Source organism: Rhodamnia argentea, chromosome 8, assembly GCF_020921035.1.
Source record: "Rhodamnia argentea isolate NSW1041297 chromosome 8, ASM2092103v1, whole genome shotgun sequence".
Classification (NCBI taxonomy): Eukaryota; Viridiplantae; Streptophyta; class Magnoliopsida; order Myrtales; family Myrtaceae; genus Rhodamnia; species Rhodamnia argentea.
Window position 1 is genome coordinate 24,316,817 of NC_063157.1, and position 16,877 is coordinate 24,333,693.

At 40.2% G+C, this 16,877-nt stretch overlaps 3 protein-coding genes across 5 annotated transcripts; 1 reads left to right on the top strand and 2 right to left on the bottom strand.

The window, feature by feature from the left end:
* Positions 1-64: 64 nt before the first annotated feature.
* LOC115735212 (transcription factor E2FB) lies at positions 65-5,244 on the bottom strand. 2 transcript variants are annotated; one of them, XM_048284240.1, is made up of 14 exons: positions 4,938-5,244; positions 3,220-3,409; positions 2,978-3,037; positions 2,809-2,894; positions 2,639-2,727; positions 2,481-2,535; positions 2,054-2,106; positions 1,915-1,965; positions 1,792-1,840; positions 1,606-1,671; positions 1,441-1,517; positions 1,058-1,277; positions 743-809; positions 65-629 (listed from the first exon to the last, which is right to left on the bottom strand). In XM_048284240.1, exons 1-14 carry the CDS (start codon positions 5,136-5,138, stop codon positions 496-498), a joined length of 1,398 nt encoding a protein of 465 aa, XP_048140197.1. In that variant the 5' UTR covers positions 5,139-5,244; the 3' UTR covers positions 65-495. The 2 variants fall into 2 exon arrangements, with proteins under 2 accessions (XP_048140197.1, XP_030522194.1); XM_030666334.2 differs by having other exon boundaries at positions 3,220-3,412; positions 4,938-5,241.
* Positions 5,245-7,402: 2,158 nt separating this feature from the next.
* Positions 7,403-9,277, bottom strand: LOC115735220. The gene is made up of 2 exons (XM_030666343.2): positions 9,167-9,277; positions 7,403-7,785 (listed from the first exon to the last, which is right to left on the bottom strand). The coding sequence occupies exon 2, from the start codon at positions 7,772-7,774 to the stop codon at positions 7,541-7,543; it is 234 nt and encodes a 77-aa protein (XP_030522203.1). The 5' UTR covers positions 7,775-7,785; positions 9,167-9,277; the 3' UTR covers positions 7,403-7,540.
* A 2,182-nt stretch (positions 9,278-11,459) lies between these two features.
* Positions 11,460-15,214, top strand: LOC115735213 (nuclear speckle splicing regulatory protein 1-like). Of its 2 annotated transcripts, XM_048284247.1 has the most exons (5): positions 11,460-11,567; positions 11,603-11,808; positions 11,925-12,047; positions 13,429-13,647; positions 14,465-15,214. In XM_048284247.1, the coding sequence occupies exons 2-5, from the start codon at positions 11,641-11,643 to the stop codon at positions 14,909-14,911; spliced, it is 957 nt and encodes a 318-aa protein (XP_048140204.1). In that variant the 5' UTR covers positions 11,460-11,567; positions 11,603-11,640; the 3' UTR covers positions 14,912-15,214. The 2 variants fall into 2 exon arrangements, with proteins under 2 accessions (XP_048140204.1, XP_030522195.1); XM_030666335.2 differs by having other exon boundaries at positions 11,521-11,808.
* The last annotated feature ends 1,663 nt before the right edge of the window (positions 15,215-16,877 follow it).

Consider the following 16,877-nt stretch of genomic DNA (forward strand, 5'->3'; position numbering starts at 1 on the left):
GGGTAAACAAGAGAGGAAATTTATCTCGGAAACATTTCCCGTCATTACATGTGGAGATCTCCCAAGGCAGAATATTTGATGATTCTTGACACAGACTCGCTTCAAACATCAGATGCCAAAATACAAATGCAACGGGTTCCCATTTCTCGAGCTGGAGTACAAAGATCCGACACTTAATTAACCATGACAACGACACGGAACCATATACATGTATGAACTTAACATATGGGCGCTTTATTACATGCTCGTAAAATCACATGAATTTATGCATGCTAATCATCTGTACATAAACCTCCTCGACTATCGTCACCTCCGAGTGTAATACACTGGACAGATTTCTCTAAGGACTCCGAGGGATGAGGTGAGGGGAATTTCCCACCTCCATCGAACTGTTGAACCCAGAAATCTCCGTGACAGAACAGGTCCGGGAGATGACAAGATGTCATTGTTCTCCATTTGAAACAGATCCGTGAATCCCAAAAGAGTCGATGCCACTCATCTTGCCGGCGAAGTAGCGGCAGCAGGTACTTCTGTTGTATTCGGTGGTGGAGTTTGGGCCCGCGGTGTACTGACATTAGCCATGCCGTAGTCCTCATGAAGTGAACCCAACCCATTCCACTGAACTCCAGCTATGAGCGTACGTTAAGGAAGTTCAACCTACCAGCAGTACAGTGGATACTACGGAGAATAAAAGGTGAAGAGAATAAGGTTGCAAAACGAATCGTCTTAAGCAAAAGGATACACTCTGCCCTCCATATGTCCGTGATGCTAACATCTGCGTCTGATAAGAGCCAATAATCTGCAACACTCTGTCAGGAGAAGGCAAAGCAATAACGCAAATTAGTGACATTTACTAATGCGAGAACTCAGATTCCAGCATTTTATAGATAAGCAGAGAATTTTTGCAGTTTCTCTTCGTCCCATCATCAAATACTCTACATTGTTTTATAACATCGGTCATTTTTCTACTACCACTGAGACTAAAACAATTTTTTTTTTCATTGGAACCTCCATCCTCAAGAAGCCACATCACCAGGCAGGCTACAGGAACACTTACATCGACATCTGAAGGAACAATCTTCATAAATCCACCCACGATGTCTTGGGAGGTACTAAAATCTGAGTATGCTATGTCAGCAAGTTGGGCTTGCATGTCATTCTCCTGTCTGCTGGATTCTTCCTGGGCTACGGTTGTCACTGACTTCTCGTTAACTCTTGGTTGACCACTTGGCGTAGCCTCACCGCCATTAATCTCCTCAAATCTCTCTTCAAATTGACTGTAACGAACAATGTCAGGGGGAGGTGATTGAGTATGTGGAAGCATTGAGACTTTCTAAACAGCTGACCAACCATTTTCAGGAGCATGCTTTTGCAATAGTTATGACCAAGAAAGAAGCAATAATGCTGACTACCCGAAAAAGGGAGGAAAAAAGAAAGTACCTGACAAGATAAACGTCTATAGGACCCATTGTGCTTCTGAGGACAATCCTATATCTTCTTTGGGGATAGTCAACCGCCTGGGGACATAAGGTTAAAAAGGTCACTGGTTATCGATGCTTTACACATCAAAGAACGTCTTTACTGGTTAAAATGAGTTATACTAACTTCATCAGGATCTGGAACTTCTAGAGTTGTGCCATGGGGAGCTTTTATTGCTATGAGAGTTTCATTCTGACAAAAGCAAGGTATTATATAATCAATAAGCTTAGGTGAAAGCTGCTGGCGAATGCACAGAAACCAAGAAAAATGCCTATTTACGATACCCCCACACGGCAAAGGAGAGATTTTAACCTGGAAACATGGTAAAGCCTTGATGTCGTCTTCAGTAATAAAAAGCAACCTATAAAGGCGACGGTGGGTCAATTCAAAGATCCGCAAAATCAACAAAGAAAGTCCTCAAGGATCAAATTCTACCTTTTATTGTTATCATCTTCGCTGAGATCCCTCAATCTCTCCTGCATTTCTCTGCAAAGATGTGGATGCCTCAGGATACTAGTCAAGGGCAGGAAGATCATAAGAGAGAATTGACAATAACCGTTCCAAGATAACCCACCTTATTCGTTCATCCAACCCATGTTCCTCCACCGCAAGGCTTTCAACTTGTGCCTGACAATGGAGGGAAAGGGTAAACAGTTTGGATTAGAAAGTCAGTTATGTCTCCCTAAATTCTTTCTTTAGGGGGTGTGGGCAAAGTCTGCAAAATAAATTGCCAAATGAGACATCAAGAGAAGCGTCAAGGAACCTGATAATAACGTCTAAGGACCTAGATAATATGAGAGTGACAGTGGTGAAAGCAAGTTAAAATCATTGACCTCATGATACTTTTGGATTCCAATCTCCATTTCAAATATAAAGGCCAAAGAAAAAAAATTTGCTGGTAGAAAAATCATTGAAATAGTGCCAACATGTACAAAAGCTTCTGCGATTCAAAACCAAAGTCATTGAAGGATTAACATGAAAAAAGATCTAGTCGTGGATACCTGTAAGCTAGTAACACTTTCGTCAATCTCCCCTGGCCTTGAAGCCTCCAGCCCCCTGATTTATAGAAGACCAAGCTTTTAGTATCCACTTGTTTGCTAGGACAATTTCTAAGTCTATTAAATTCAAATATGTAGATTCCAGTAGAACATTTGCTTACTTCCACTGAATTCGGTTCTTTAGTTTCTTCTCAATGAGCCCAATGCCTTCAAGGACATTTGTAATGTCATATATTCGCCTCTTTTGCACCTATAGCAACATCATATCCTCTAGTAAAGAATCTCGCATCAGCAGATGAGGTATGGCAGAAAACAAAACGGTTACACTTACCTCCAAAGTCTCGGCAGCTTTGTTTAGATCAAGAACACCATCTTCAGCACGCTTTATCAAGTTGATAAACTTCTTAGTCAAAAGACCTGGAAGAGAAATAGGAAACATGATAAATGACGTAATTTATGTGCGTTCTGTCTTTGAATTGTCTCACAAAAGCCCAAGTTACCTAGAGAGCTGTCGTAACGACATGGACCAGCTGGAGTAAGATTATTGCCAGACGGAGAACCTACCAAATTACCAATAAATGCCGAGTTAATCTTATACTATCGAAATCATTATAATCAATGTGTATAGGGCAAAAGCTAAGTCCATCTACTGTATCCTTATTTCCCGACGTAAGTGGCTTATGCATGAGCTAAGCAGCAGGTTAATGAAGGTGGAACACCCAATAAAGATCCTTAAACTGACCAGCATTTGAGATAGGAGTTTGAGGTCCTAATCTATTGTTCTTTGTGATCCTTGAAGTTTTATTGCCCTTAGCTGTTTTTCCTGATACAGGCGTCTGAACAGGACTACTAAGAACCTCAGCATAACCAGCTCCAGCTGACCAATCATTTTGCTCTGCCTTGCGATCCACCGTGTCACTTTTCCTCTTTAGTTGCTGATCAAACCATGTAGAGATCTATTAGCAACATGTCTAAACAACTTATTTGTAATATTAATGGTATGTAACGGTGACATGTATCAGCACTTCATTTATGTGTGACGACATATGTGTCCATCAGATGCGGTTTTAAAACTTCATCAGCTTCCTCGGACATCAAAAGAGATGCATAACAAAGGATGCCACTTAAGAGGCTAAGAAACGAACCCCAGAAAGAAGTATGGAGTAAGAGTGCACAAGGGCAAAGTGACAAAAGTCGAAGGAACACAAATAACAAGAAAGTTCATGCAACGGACAGCCGCAGTTTCACATGTAATTAAGGACGACCCACGTTGTGTTGTCCATAAAAGGACGAGCATAAAGTTTCCTAAAAGGATAGAAGAGTTCAAGCTCCCCATAAAATTTTATATCTCTAACCCAGTGAAGGCAATTTGAGCGGCAAAGCAAAAAGTAAACAAATTTATTCAACCTCACCTGTCTAACAGTGACTTAAAGCAGAACTAAACTTTACCGAACTAAAAGAGAGCACGGAATCTGAAAAACTTTCAATCATCCATGTGTTGACATGTAGCAAAGCCACCGTTATTACACTAGTACTACCATTGTCAATGCAAGACTACGGGTGTTCTGTACAACTACACCATGAAGAAGTACTCATGACTCATGAGTGCATCTTATACACTTATTTAGCCTAAGAAATCCCTTAATCCTGACATAATATAATGAGAGATAACTAGAGTCTTTCTAGGTAATTGAATACTGCTGAAAACACGGAGCTACTCAACCTTTTCCCGTCCCCCCACAGAGAGAGGGGAAGGGAATCCAACAAATAGTTGAGGATCTCCTGTCAATAACAAAAGGCAAAACTTAAATCCAAAATCAACTTGAAAAATGAATTGATTGGTTGATGTGGAAGAACCACTGCACAAGGAATGACAGCAACTGACATTGAAAAGCTACAAGAACGATTAAATCTTGTTCCTCAGTGCAAGTTTGACTTGCTAGGGTCCAAGACACAAACATTGTCCCAGTACAGCCTGTAAACTCAATGTATTCACCAGCAATGTAACTGACTTTGACAGTCTTTCAAATTACGCAAAAAACAAGTCATTTCCCCCCACAACCCATTTCGAGACAACTTGTTCAAGTCCATACACTAATTCTTCAGCAGCTGCAATTTACCGACTCCTAGGAAAGCCACAATGACCATGAAATCACAAACTCTCCGAAGTAAGCTTGCTCCTCTTAGAAAGAGAAGACACTCGAATTACGACCAAAACGTATCAAACCCACTGTAGCTAGTAAAACCAACAGGAAAAATCGAATACTGGAACCTCAATCAGAACCGCACGCAGCAGGCCCGACAAAACGAGACGAAATCCAAAGCAGGTGAGCTCAGAACAAGCTACCAGCACCAAAACCCAAGCAGATCTCGCCGCAATTCGGCAAAAGCCCCAAAAAGAAAACAAAAAACCCGCACCAAGGACGCGCGTGGGAATCGAGGGAGAGTGGTCCCACTCACCGGGGATCGAACCAAGAGGGCGTCGGCCTCGTGATCAGCGACCCTGCGCGGGGCCTCGGGGGAGAAGCGGTGGTAGTCGGGGGGAGCAACAAAAGGCGGCTTAACGGAGGAGAAGGGGAGCTGGCGGTCGAGGGGGTTCCGCAGCTTGGGCTGGGGCGGGGCCGGGCGCGGCGGCTGCTTCGGAGCAGAGTGATCGGACATCGGCCCCAAGATCGGCAGGGGAATCGGCGACTCCCGCGCGGAGCTGGGGTTTTGGAAGGCGGAAGAGAGAGAGAGGCGGGGCGGGGGAGACCGAGGGGCGACTGGTTGCGGGAGGTGCTGCCGAGAATCGGAAGCGGGTTTCGGGGAGGGGGATCGAGGAGAGAGAAAGAGCGGGAGGGAGGGAACGGATTCTAGAGAGAGAAATCGAGAGGAGCGAGGGAAATCGGTGCGGAGGAACGAGGAGGAAGAAGAAGGAGAAGGAAACAAAAAATAAAAAAGCGGGTAAAGAGAGAGCAGAAAACGAGGGAAGAGAGAAGGGAGGAGGAGGGAATTTGGTTCGGATATAGATGTGGAGGGAAGCCCCCCCCTCCCCCTCTCTTTTTTTATTTATTTTAATTCCCTGAGCTCACTGAAATTATTTGAACAAAATAAAAATAAAAATAAAAATAAAAATGAAACTTAACTTATAGAATTGCATGTTCCCAAAAGTTTATAGAGTATTTCATTTTCGATTTTTAATTTTAAAAATCAAACATTACAGGGTTTGCTTTAGATCGGTTTATAAGTCAACATTACCCGATAAGTTCCTTCATCTAGCTTCGACAATAACAAGTGTCACGAAATTCGAGTAATTGTATGTATCCGACCCCGAGGAGAGAAAATCCACGAGAAGAATTCACACGGTATGTAGCGTTCATTGTATGTGATTTCGGGTTATTGTTCGGGGTCGTACCGAACCCTTCGACGATTTATTGCTTGCCCGACCAAATCCTAATCGATAAACCTATGTGGGTTGAAATCACGCGGTCTAAAGAGAATGGAGCCTGGTCGGAAAGTCAAATCGTCTTATGGATGTAGCCGATTCTCGAGAATGATCGATATAATTTCAAATTTGGCACCAAAAAAAAAAATTTGAGTTGACATACGTATTAATGCGAGCGACTTTTCAAATCTCGGTACGTGTAAATATAATAGAACACTCGGCATTTTCCCGAAACTTCGTGTTTTTCGTCAGAAAAGTTGAAATAAAAATGATTGTTTCCGTGAGAGTTGAAGAAAATTTCATAGATCGATGCGACGGACATAATCAATTTCGTTCGATTAGTGCTCGCTGGACGAGGTCGAGCTTTCCGTCGGGCGGGGAGTGGGAGGCGGTTCGAATCGGGGGCGCATTACGCGCCTTTCGTGCAAATGGCGATCCTTTCATCGGCACGGTAACTGAAAAAGAGCGGGGCGATTTATTTGGCGCGAACTTCACAAAACCGTACGCGCGAGTGAGGGCCACGCGCGGATCGGCCACGCGTTCCCCCGCCACCGGCTTCTCCTCCACAAAGATGTCAACTTCTAAATCATTCAGGACACCCACTCGCGCACGTCACCTCAGTCGTCCTTATTTCTTTTCTTTTGCCAATCTTCTTCTCCTTCTTTCTTTTTATTTTTATTTTTTATTTGGGTGCTAAAAAGTAACTAAATCGAGTTTAGAACGGTTTTACGAATTTCGCTTTAAATTACAATTAAGAATATGACATAACAAAAAAAGGACAGAAAAACAAATTTTGAAACGGCACTATGCCAATATATTTTGAACGGTATTTTTTGTCAAATTAAAATCAAATTTCGGAAAAGCTATTTTAAAAAGCATTTTTTAAAAAATAAGCATTTGTATTGCTTATAAATTTTAATGAAAAAAATTATTTTCATCATTTACAAAAATATTTGAAAATAGATTGCGGTCAATAATAAAAAAAATAATTTTAAATGATATAAACGATTAATTTTGAAAAAATATTTTTTCATATTATTCGATTTTCACAAAACAAATGGAGCCTAATGAAAAAAAAAAAAAAAACGGTTTACCATCGGTTCGCCAAATTGTCGAGCTTGTTAGTAACTTCTTCTAATCTACTAGAATCACCTCACAATTGGAAGAGAAACACTAGATATTTTCCTAAGAAATTAGCTTAAAATTTCGAAAGATTGTTACGACATGAATTCATTCGATTTCCATAGTCAAATCACATGCGGTCACTCAATTTCCAGTCATTAAATCATTTGGATTTCATATAAGATCACTGTCAATCTCGCAATAATAGAGATCAACTGGGGTTGTACACTCCAGTCTCCAAGGATGATCCCAAATTTTCAGCTTGATCGTTTGCCCGACTAAGCCAATTCATCCTTATCAGGCTATCAGCCTTCTCTTCTAATATTTTTACTCCACAATTGAATTCGAGAGCCATCTAGAAGAAGGTAAAAGGAGGGGATAAGAGGATTCTCTTGCACTCCATTATACTGAAGGAAACATTAGAACATGCCAAGCATTGAGCTGATTGCACTTTTAAAAGGGTAACCCGCAGTTCACACAACAATTTTCTACTGCCAAACCTCGCAAACTGGTCTATCTACTTAAACAAGTGAGCTAAATCCGGATCATCCAAGTTCACATCCAGCCACCCATTCAAGCGCATGTACTCGATGTAGTGATCCGGCGGCGTTATGGCACGGGGTTTCCTTGGAGTGAAGCCATGGATCCTTTCTAGATCCCGGGTAAGCCACCGGGCATATGCATGGTCAAGAGGTGGTATGACCTTCAGGAGAATCTCTTCCCGCTCTTGTTTCACAGGCTTGTTTCCCATGCTCTGGGAACCTGTTCAGCAGCAGACAAACATCATCCGGTATATATAGAAACCGAAGTCAGATTGGAACTGGCAAAAGATTTACACATCTCCTAGGAGGGCACAAATGGCGGCTCTATATTCAAACCTTCCCATGCATTCTAGTTGAACTCTGAAAAAGAGAGTCCTTCATAAAGATCTTGTCTGGTCTTATCCCAAAGTTGGATTGTGTATGCAGAGAGACAAAAACTCATAAAATTATATTACATATTCAGGAAAAAATATACTTTGCACAACTTGGTAATTGGAAACCCCAAGCATCAATCGTACATGTATCCCTTTCTTTTCTCACCTCCTTGAAAACAACCTAAATATGCAAACACAACATTCGCGATAACCATAGAACTAGAAACACCATAGAAGGAGGCAAAAGACGACAGTGCAATGTTAGCAACCAATCCATGCCTTTTTCTTTCCAAATAATTATTCGACCAGATTTAAGATATATGAAAATGCCATTAGATTCTAAAAGTAAAATGCCAGATGACTTATTCTCCCAACTAAACTACTCCAACCAGGCCACATAGTCTTCCATCTGCAAATCACTAGCCAAGGGAAGATGACTGCCAAACTAATAAACACAACACCTTAATAAGGCACATCATTGTCATCCGTCCCATCCCATTCAACAGAACAGGCAATCTCCACAACACAATTGTCAGCACCAAATCAGTTGAAAAAAGAATCATATTTGATCTAGGCCCAGTATTTCACAGTTTCATGATATGCAAGTTTAGTTCGATTTCTCCCCGGCAAAAGGAAGCTCCACAGAGAAGACCACAGACTCGGGCAAAAAAGGTGATAGTGCCGTGTCAGAAACCAATCCAGTCCATGCTCTTCCTTCCCACATAATCCTTCAGATTAAGATGTAAACGCATACATTATCAGATTCCACAGCAAAGGGCCAGAACACTGAACTGTCTTCCAACTAAACCACTCCAACCAGTTTATGGTGACTTCCCTCCAAACTTTACTAACCTAAGCAAGACAACTATGACTGCATAAACAGTCTCATCTATTCATCGCAGTCTCATCGAACCCATTTCCTACTTCCTTCCAACGTCACCGACCAATTCAGCGGACAAGGCATTCTGTAACCGAACTTTGTCGATACTTATCGGCTGAAAAGGAGTATCTTTGGCTACGGATCTACAGCCACACGAGGCAATAATTCGATTTCTCGGGCAAACTAATCCCGACAACGCGTAGGAAGATTTGGTACCGCTATCATTTCAGAACATAATTTTCAGCAGAATCAAACGACTATTCCTCAAATCTGACGAGGTTTCAGTGTGAGGGGGAGGAGAGAGAGAGAGAGAGAGAGAGAGAGAGAGAGGGGAGAGAGGGACTGACCTTTCTCAGAGGAAACCGAAGCAGGAGAAGACGAGGAGGTAATGGAGGATTTCGAGATAAAGTGAGAAGAGATCAAGTGACGGAGCCTCGGCGAAAGATTTTGGTTTTTCGATTTTTTTTTCGGCAAAAGATACCTTAGAATGTTAATATTTATATATAACGCTCATTTTTATTATTAATATTTATGTACAATATTTATTTTAGTATTAATATTTTTTTAAATCACTAAAATGTCTGATTTTTTTTAAAAACAGTTATTTCAGTGCTAATTCCGGTGAGTTTCGTAAAAAATATGATGTGACATCTGCATAGCTCGCTGGAGCATTTGAGTTAGCAATAGAAAAAAAGCCAAAAGTTAAAAAATAAAAAAATAAAACAAAAGCTAAATTTTTTAAAAAAAAAAAAGCAAAATACTTTGTCGCAGCAATGAGGGCTTAGAAGCCTAAGCCCTCACCGCTCTAACCCACCATCGTTGAGTGGTTGGTGACCCCACGCCAAGGTCAGTGGAACCTCGCCCTCGTATATCTGCGTGGCTAAACCTCACCCAATTCTACGAGATGTAGCCTCACCATGGCTGGGTGAGGCCTCACCAGCCATCCCCTATACATTGCCAATCATTGTGGGCGGTGGTGGCAAGGGCTCCAAGCCATTGTTCTTGCAACCTAGCAATTTTTATTTTTATTTTTTTAGTTATTTAGCTTAATTTTAAATTTAATTTAATATCACAAAAATAATTCCGTGGTATTCATGTGGATTGAATTTTTTTTTAAATTTGCCACGCGAATGCCAAGTGAACTGACTTTTTTTTTTTAATTTCTCATAGTATTAAAAAATTAATAAAAATGCCGCACGTCTTGTTTGACGGGAATTGGTACTTAAGTGATTATTTTTTTTTATTGGAATTAACACTTAAATAATTATTTTTTCTCCGATTTAGTACTTAAGTGATCCAAAAAAAATATTATTGCCAAAGTGAGTATCCTATGCAACTATTAACATCCCATGTGTCCTTTTGCCCCTTAATTGTGTTTCAAAATTAGTTATAGCAATTAAAAGGATTGCAAAATAGAGTTTAATTTACTTTTAGTAGTATGGTACATGATAATGTTATCTCTCACGTTGAATTTTACTGTTGATTTTTAATTTTTTTTAATTTTTTACCGTAAGTGATACTTTGTCTTTTATTGAAAGGTAACACGTGCAAAACTTTTCAACTTATTTTAAGGCCTAGTTTGTTTGGCGAAATTGAATAATTTAAAAAAACTCTTAAAATTTATCACTTGTATCGCTAAAAGTAATTAGTTAATGTAAAATATTTTCATTATCAGTAATAATTTACAAATAAATATTTCGTAAAAAGCAAAAATATTTTTCGCTCATTCATTCATTTTTGTAAGAGATCCATTAGATCATTTTCAATTTTTTTTAAATGTTTTATTTTTATGAAATAAACGGAGCCTAAATATTGATGCGTGGCATTGTATATGATATTTTATGAGTTCTTGACATTTAAAATAGCCTTTTTGTGTTCAATTCTTAAAGAGAAAGTCGGGATTAAAAAATATGAATGAAAAAAATATTCCTGACAAATAATATTATAAGATCTCCTCTTCACTACTATAGCGCGAGATAACCAACATGTGGATTTCAATAAGTCACAAGATCGAGTTTTTAAGTATTTCACAAAAAAAAAAAAAATCAAAGTGTTGGCCAATCAATTAAAAATAAATGCAATAAATATACTCAAATATTAAAACTTGTCAAGAAAGTGTAACTGAATTTCAAAACTTTTAAAAAATACAATTAAGTTCCAAAACTTATTAAATTCGTGAATTTAAATCATTTCGTTAATTTTGTCCAATTCGACTAAAGGAAAGTGTTGGCGTGGTTTTTTTTTAATTTTATTTTATTTTCTCTCTCCACGTTGTTGAAGTGGCGAAAACATGAAGGACAATACCAAAACAAGCCGTTTTGGTTTAAATATGATTTTTCGAACTCTGATATTATCTAAATTAGATTTAAAATATAAACAAATTTTCAAAAAAACAAAGAAGTGAGCGCAAACTAGACGAGAGAAAATAATTAAAAAAAAGCCATAACAATATTTTTCTTTATTCAAGTTGGACTATGTGATGTGAAGTGATGAATTTGATTGCGTTAATTTGATGTGTTTTAGAATTTTAATTATAATTTTTTAAAATTATATTTTTGTGATAAATTTTAAATACATTTATTCTAAAAATAAAAAAAAATCAAAATAATATTAAACAGCCAGAGAGGTGGAAGAAATTGGGAAATCGCTGTGCAAAATCTTCTCATCCGGTGGCAGCGCAGCTCCTTCCTCAAGCTCAAGCACCGCCGTGTTTCTCCCAACCATTCGTCTTTCTACCCATCGAGCTTCGTCGCCAATAGCACTAGCTCGTCACCTCGAATTTGGTCGCCATCGGATTCGGACGCGCTCTCGCCCGAAAGGAATGAAGAAGTACGGTTTGCAGCTTAGGGCGCCGCCGTCGCAGCAGAAGAAGCAACCGACCCGGCCGCCCCTCCCCCCTCCGGCCGGCTTCCGCGACGACGATGGCGACGAAGACGGCGTCGAGAGTGAGATTGCGCGCCAGTCTGCCAAGAACAGGGCTCTCAGAGAGGTGAGTTTCGCGTGCCCTAGTCCTGGCTTCGGTCGTGTTTTGCACTCCTCGTTCCTTCATATCGTCTTTCTTTTTTTCAGAATTTTCCCTTATGCGGTTGTCTTTGAATTGTGAAGATTGAGGAGCAGCACAGAAAGGCGTTGGAGGAGGATCCCTCGGTGTTTGATTACGACGGTGTCTATGATGACATGAAGGCGAAATTAGCTCAACCTCGAGCCTTGGAACGCGAAGAAAGGAAGGTAACTCAACTCTTCGTTATCTTGTGTTCCCTATTGAGTTGAAGTGGGGATTTTTTTGTTTACCTGGGAAGAGAAGGTTTAGTTGCTTCTCATGCGCGCGGGCCGAAGGGTTAAGAAAGAGTTACATTGTCCTGTCTTTAGTAATTAATGTTGGATCTGTGAATAATGAGCATGAATAGCTGATTGAGGACGCATCATACCTTCCCCTAATACATAGTTTGTTTGCTGGTCTCTTTTCACGAACTGCCTTCGTCGTGAAATTCTGGACTGTCCCACTGGATAAATTTATCTGATGTTCGATGCAGTTGCAAGTGAAAGAATGTTTAGTTCATGCTGTCTTTCAAGACTTCATTCAAAACATGCTTAGAGTTGTTAGTGTTAGCGCACTCTGTCCAGTGTAACTCTTTGATAGATAGCATACAGTTTCAAACCAGGGCAATTCGTGTTAGTTTACCTTCGGACCAAATGCTTCTGAGCTGGAAGACACTTCTTGTTTGTTTCTGCTATTATGGAAACCCAACTTCCTTTTCCAGCATAAAATCTCCCGTTTCTGTTTTTATTGAAAACTCCCTTAAAGTTTTACACTTTGGTTTAGTGGAACCTTTGCTTATGGATGTAAATGCCTTGGTTGATGTGGTTGATGATTTATACTGGAACTGAACTATAGCATGGGAACTGTTTCACGTGGGTTTGCACCCCCTTGGTGCCCCATAGTTGAGCTTTCTTATCCCAAGAAAATCCACTTCCTTATCTCTGATGCAAGATTGGGGAAAAAAAAAAAAAGAGACACTGGCCAGTCAAATCCTTCAAAGTATGTAGGTTATGATAGAATAGCCTCTCATTCGAAGTAAAATTACTCATTAATTTTCACATAACATCAGGAATGTCTTATTTATGGTCGGAAACTACCGCAATGACTTACATGAGATTTGAGATTTCCACCAACTCCTTTTCTTTATGAGATGTGAGACAAAGGCGGTCAAGTGAATTTCCCATACGCTAATCCTGCAGGGCCGGTTTTTATAGGAACCTGTTGGTGGAATAACACTTGGTGACTGGAATAATGGCATATCCCAGCCATCCTCTCTTTTTGGGCTATCAACTTCTTTCCTCGTTTGTTGGAACCTGCTAGTGCTCCATAGTGATATTTCTTTAATAACTAACAGAAAGTCTGCTTAGATAGTTAGGGTATATGATACTGGTGATTTTGGAAAAGCATGTGTTATTTTCTAAAATCTTAGTGGGGCAGGAGATAGCTTTCACTTTACTTTTTCCCTTATAAGTTGATGCCAATGTAAGATTATCCTTTGGATTATCTCTCTTCTATTCTCTGTTTATTCATTTTGACTAGGTCTGAACAATGAGTTCCTCCCATTTTCAGCCTAAATACATCCAGAATCTGCTTAAAAAGGCAGAAAAGCGACAGAGGGAACAGGAAATAGTATATGAGAAAAAGCTGGCTAAAGAGAGGAGCAAAGACGATCACCTCTATGCTGACAAGGACAAATTTGTAACAAGTGCGTATAAAAAGAAACTTGCAGAGCAAGCAAAATGGATGGAGGAGGAGCGGCTACGGCAAATGCGAGAAGAGAAAGATGATGTATGTTTCTTTTCCTGTTGAACTTGCATGCCTGCATGTGCCTCTGTTTAGCTGCTATATATACTGTGGGACTTTGGTGACGATCTAGAATATCATGTCTATTAAACATCTTTTCCTGGCAATTTGTGTTGGCCATACTCTAAAGCATTTGTCTGAGCATCCTGATCAGCCGTACTCTGAATTCCTACAAAAAAGTTTCCTGCTTTATAGGAGAGTCCAGTCTAGGTGTTGATAAAGGCACTGGGATAAATTCATTGTGTTAACAGCCTTCCAGTTGAAAATCTAAATCATTAGTAACTTGTTTTGGCATCATTAATGAGTTATTCCCATAATAACTGCCAATTGAATAACTGGCACTGCACATACAGCAGTATGCATTGTGAGATCCGGCAAGTTCAGTATGATTTTACAGATCTTTCCTTACTTGAGGTCAATGACAATTCTCCTGTTATAATACATGTTATAATATTTACAATCATTCTGGAATTTACCTGCATTTGTGCCATAATTATTGGAGAATTTTGATCCCTTGATGCGTTTTAACGTCAACTAGATTCTTTACTGTGATATTGATGACTCTGACAACAAGTTTTTCCTTAAACACACACTTGCACCCACAAAAGATAGAGAGAGAGAAGACGGTTTTTATGCTAGAGTCTGTTGGCTAGTCAAATTGCTCGCTGCAGACTTTTTGTCCCTATACTTGGTCCTCTTTTCTAGATGGAGTTTTCCAGCCACTTTTGAGAAATATATGCTGATTGCTGGGAAGCTTTCTAAAACTGTTTCACGTATTAATATTTTTGCTGTTGTGTTATAGGTAATCAAGAAGAAAGACTTGAGTGACTTCTATTTCAATCTTGAGAAAAATATCGCATTTGGTGCTAGTGCACTTGAGTCAGAAAAAATGGGGAAACATGCCGAGTCGAAGAAGCCTGAGAAGCACGTTGAGTTACAAACGCCTGAGAAGCACGAAGAGAAAATGAATGTCAACGTATCTGGAGAAGATCCTTCATTGATCACCACAAACTCTCATGCAGAACCTTCTAGAACGCCAGAAGGGCTTCATGCTGAAGCCTCTCCTGATTCTAAGAAGAGTTTTGAAGCTATCCATGAGAAACGGGTTACTGATGATACTTCTGCACAAGAAAAATCTGAGCCCTCCTCCTCTGATCAACCGCCGCCTGACCATCATAAAAGAAGTCAGGATGCTCTTGCTGCGGCTAAAGAACGCTTCTTGGCACGGAAGAAGGCTAAAGAACAATGATGGCTCAAGCAATCACCAGCTCGCTCAGTGGAGCAAGGCTTGGGGGTTTTGTGTATGTTTCTTATGTGACTTACAGTCAGTATACAACTGATCATGCATGTTCTTCCATGATGGTTCATTATCTGATGTTCAATTTCACCTCGAACCATTGCTTTTGGCATGGAAAATGGTTACCCTGAGGAGGCAATAACTTAATTGTCTCCCTGGAACCTGCTGAGGGCTTCAGTAGAGTCTGTACTGTGTAGAAACATGTTTCGATCAGAGAGTACGGCAAACCCTCTGTAGTCAGCATATGTTTTACAATCCTAGGAATGCTTCAAAAGAAGAGTTTTGAGTACTGTGATTGAAAATGGCTGTGTAATTTATAGGTGAAGCCTTTGAAACCATATCAAGTTAAGCCCACTCAAAACTTTGGACTAGCACGAGTTACCATTTCTTCCATTCCACAGAGAGTTTTTGAAGTTTTTCAGGCTTTCTCATGAATAAATTTTTCAGTGGCAATAGCAGCAGAACATGATTGTTGAAGGACATAATATTGCTTTCATCTACCACGTGTGATGTGGTTGGATTGTGCCCCCTCTTCTTTCCAGTTTGTCAATAAACATCTTGAGCAGATTTACCTGAAGATGGGTCTGTTGTTTCTACAGCCGTATGTTTTTATTCTCCACTTTACTTGAAACTTTGGAGTCAGTAGTCCATCAAGCCCGTTGTGCTTGGATCTTCAAAGTGATGATGAGTGTTCCAAGCACAAGCATCATGTGCTAACAGTAAGAGCGGATTCGTTACCTATTCCTTATTAGATGAGATGTCTGTTCCTTTCCGTTAATTCAATATCTGTCTGTCCTGTGAAATCAACGGGAAAGTCATTTGGCAGTTGCTCGCCTTAGGTCAATCAGGTCCCTGATTGCCAGCGGGGAATTCGGTATTCTCTCCGAGTGAGTTTTGCATTGCATGGTGCTGTGCTTGGTTGGAATCACTGACTGCACGTGTGTGTGAACTGCAACTTGTGAGTGGTGGCATGCTAAAGCTGTGTTTAGACTGCAAGTTGGGTTGGGGTATAGAGTCGTAAGCACGGTTTGGGGGGGTGCGGGGGAGGGGTGACAGAGGATGTGCTTGTGCAGTTCATAGAAGGGCATGATCAACTCATTGATTGTTGGGAACTAAAGTTAACATTATGGCTTCTCCGTCCTTGTGCATATACCATTACAGATTTGTGCTTGACATCTAACTTCACATAGTTCTACATTGACGTTTGTGCTATCACTCAAAAACCAGATAGCTAGGAACGGTTCCTGTACCATGTGGTCCTGAAGATGTGCTTTGTCTTCTCTAGCTACCTCATGAAGTTGAGTGTGGTAAAAACTATTTCTACGACCCGACCTTCATGTAACTTTCGGCATGGTTGCCACATCATTGCATGTGAGCTGTGAAGGATCAAACCGAAGCAGTTACAAACTCGAAGGACCATTATGTAAGCAGGACTTGACAGATCCTTGGCAATTGCATAGAATTGCTGGGGCAGATGAGTTGAATGTGACGACCCACCCGGTTTAGGTGGTGGTAAATTCAATTCCACCTTGTTGTGTACCTAAGGTTGTTGAAGCTCATTTATCTTTTGATCTGTAAAGGTTGAAAGCAAAGAGACGGTGGGTGACTTGTCTCTTTCCGAAACACGTGTGATGAGAAAGTTTATAGATGAGGGTGGGTATCCTCTTGGTTAATTAACTTTTGATTAGTTCGGTACCGATTGGAAGTTGATCACACGAGTAAATTCATGATGGTTGAGGATTGATTCTACTCTTATATGCTCGACGTTGTTCGTGGTTATTACAGGAGCACCGCGATCGAAGTTAGATCTAGCCAATGATTAGACCAAACTTCTGACTTCCCTATAGATAATTAGGAGGATTAATAAATACTGGGCTTGCATTAATGAGAAGGATTAATATGTTGAGGCTGGGAAAAA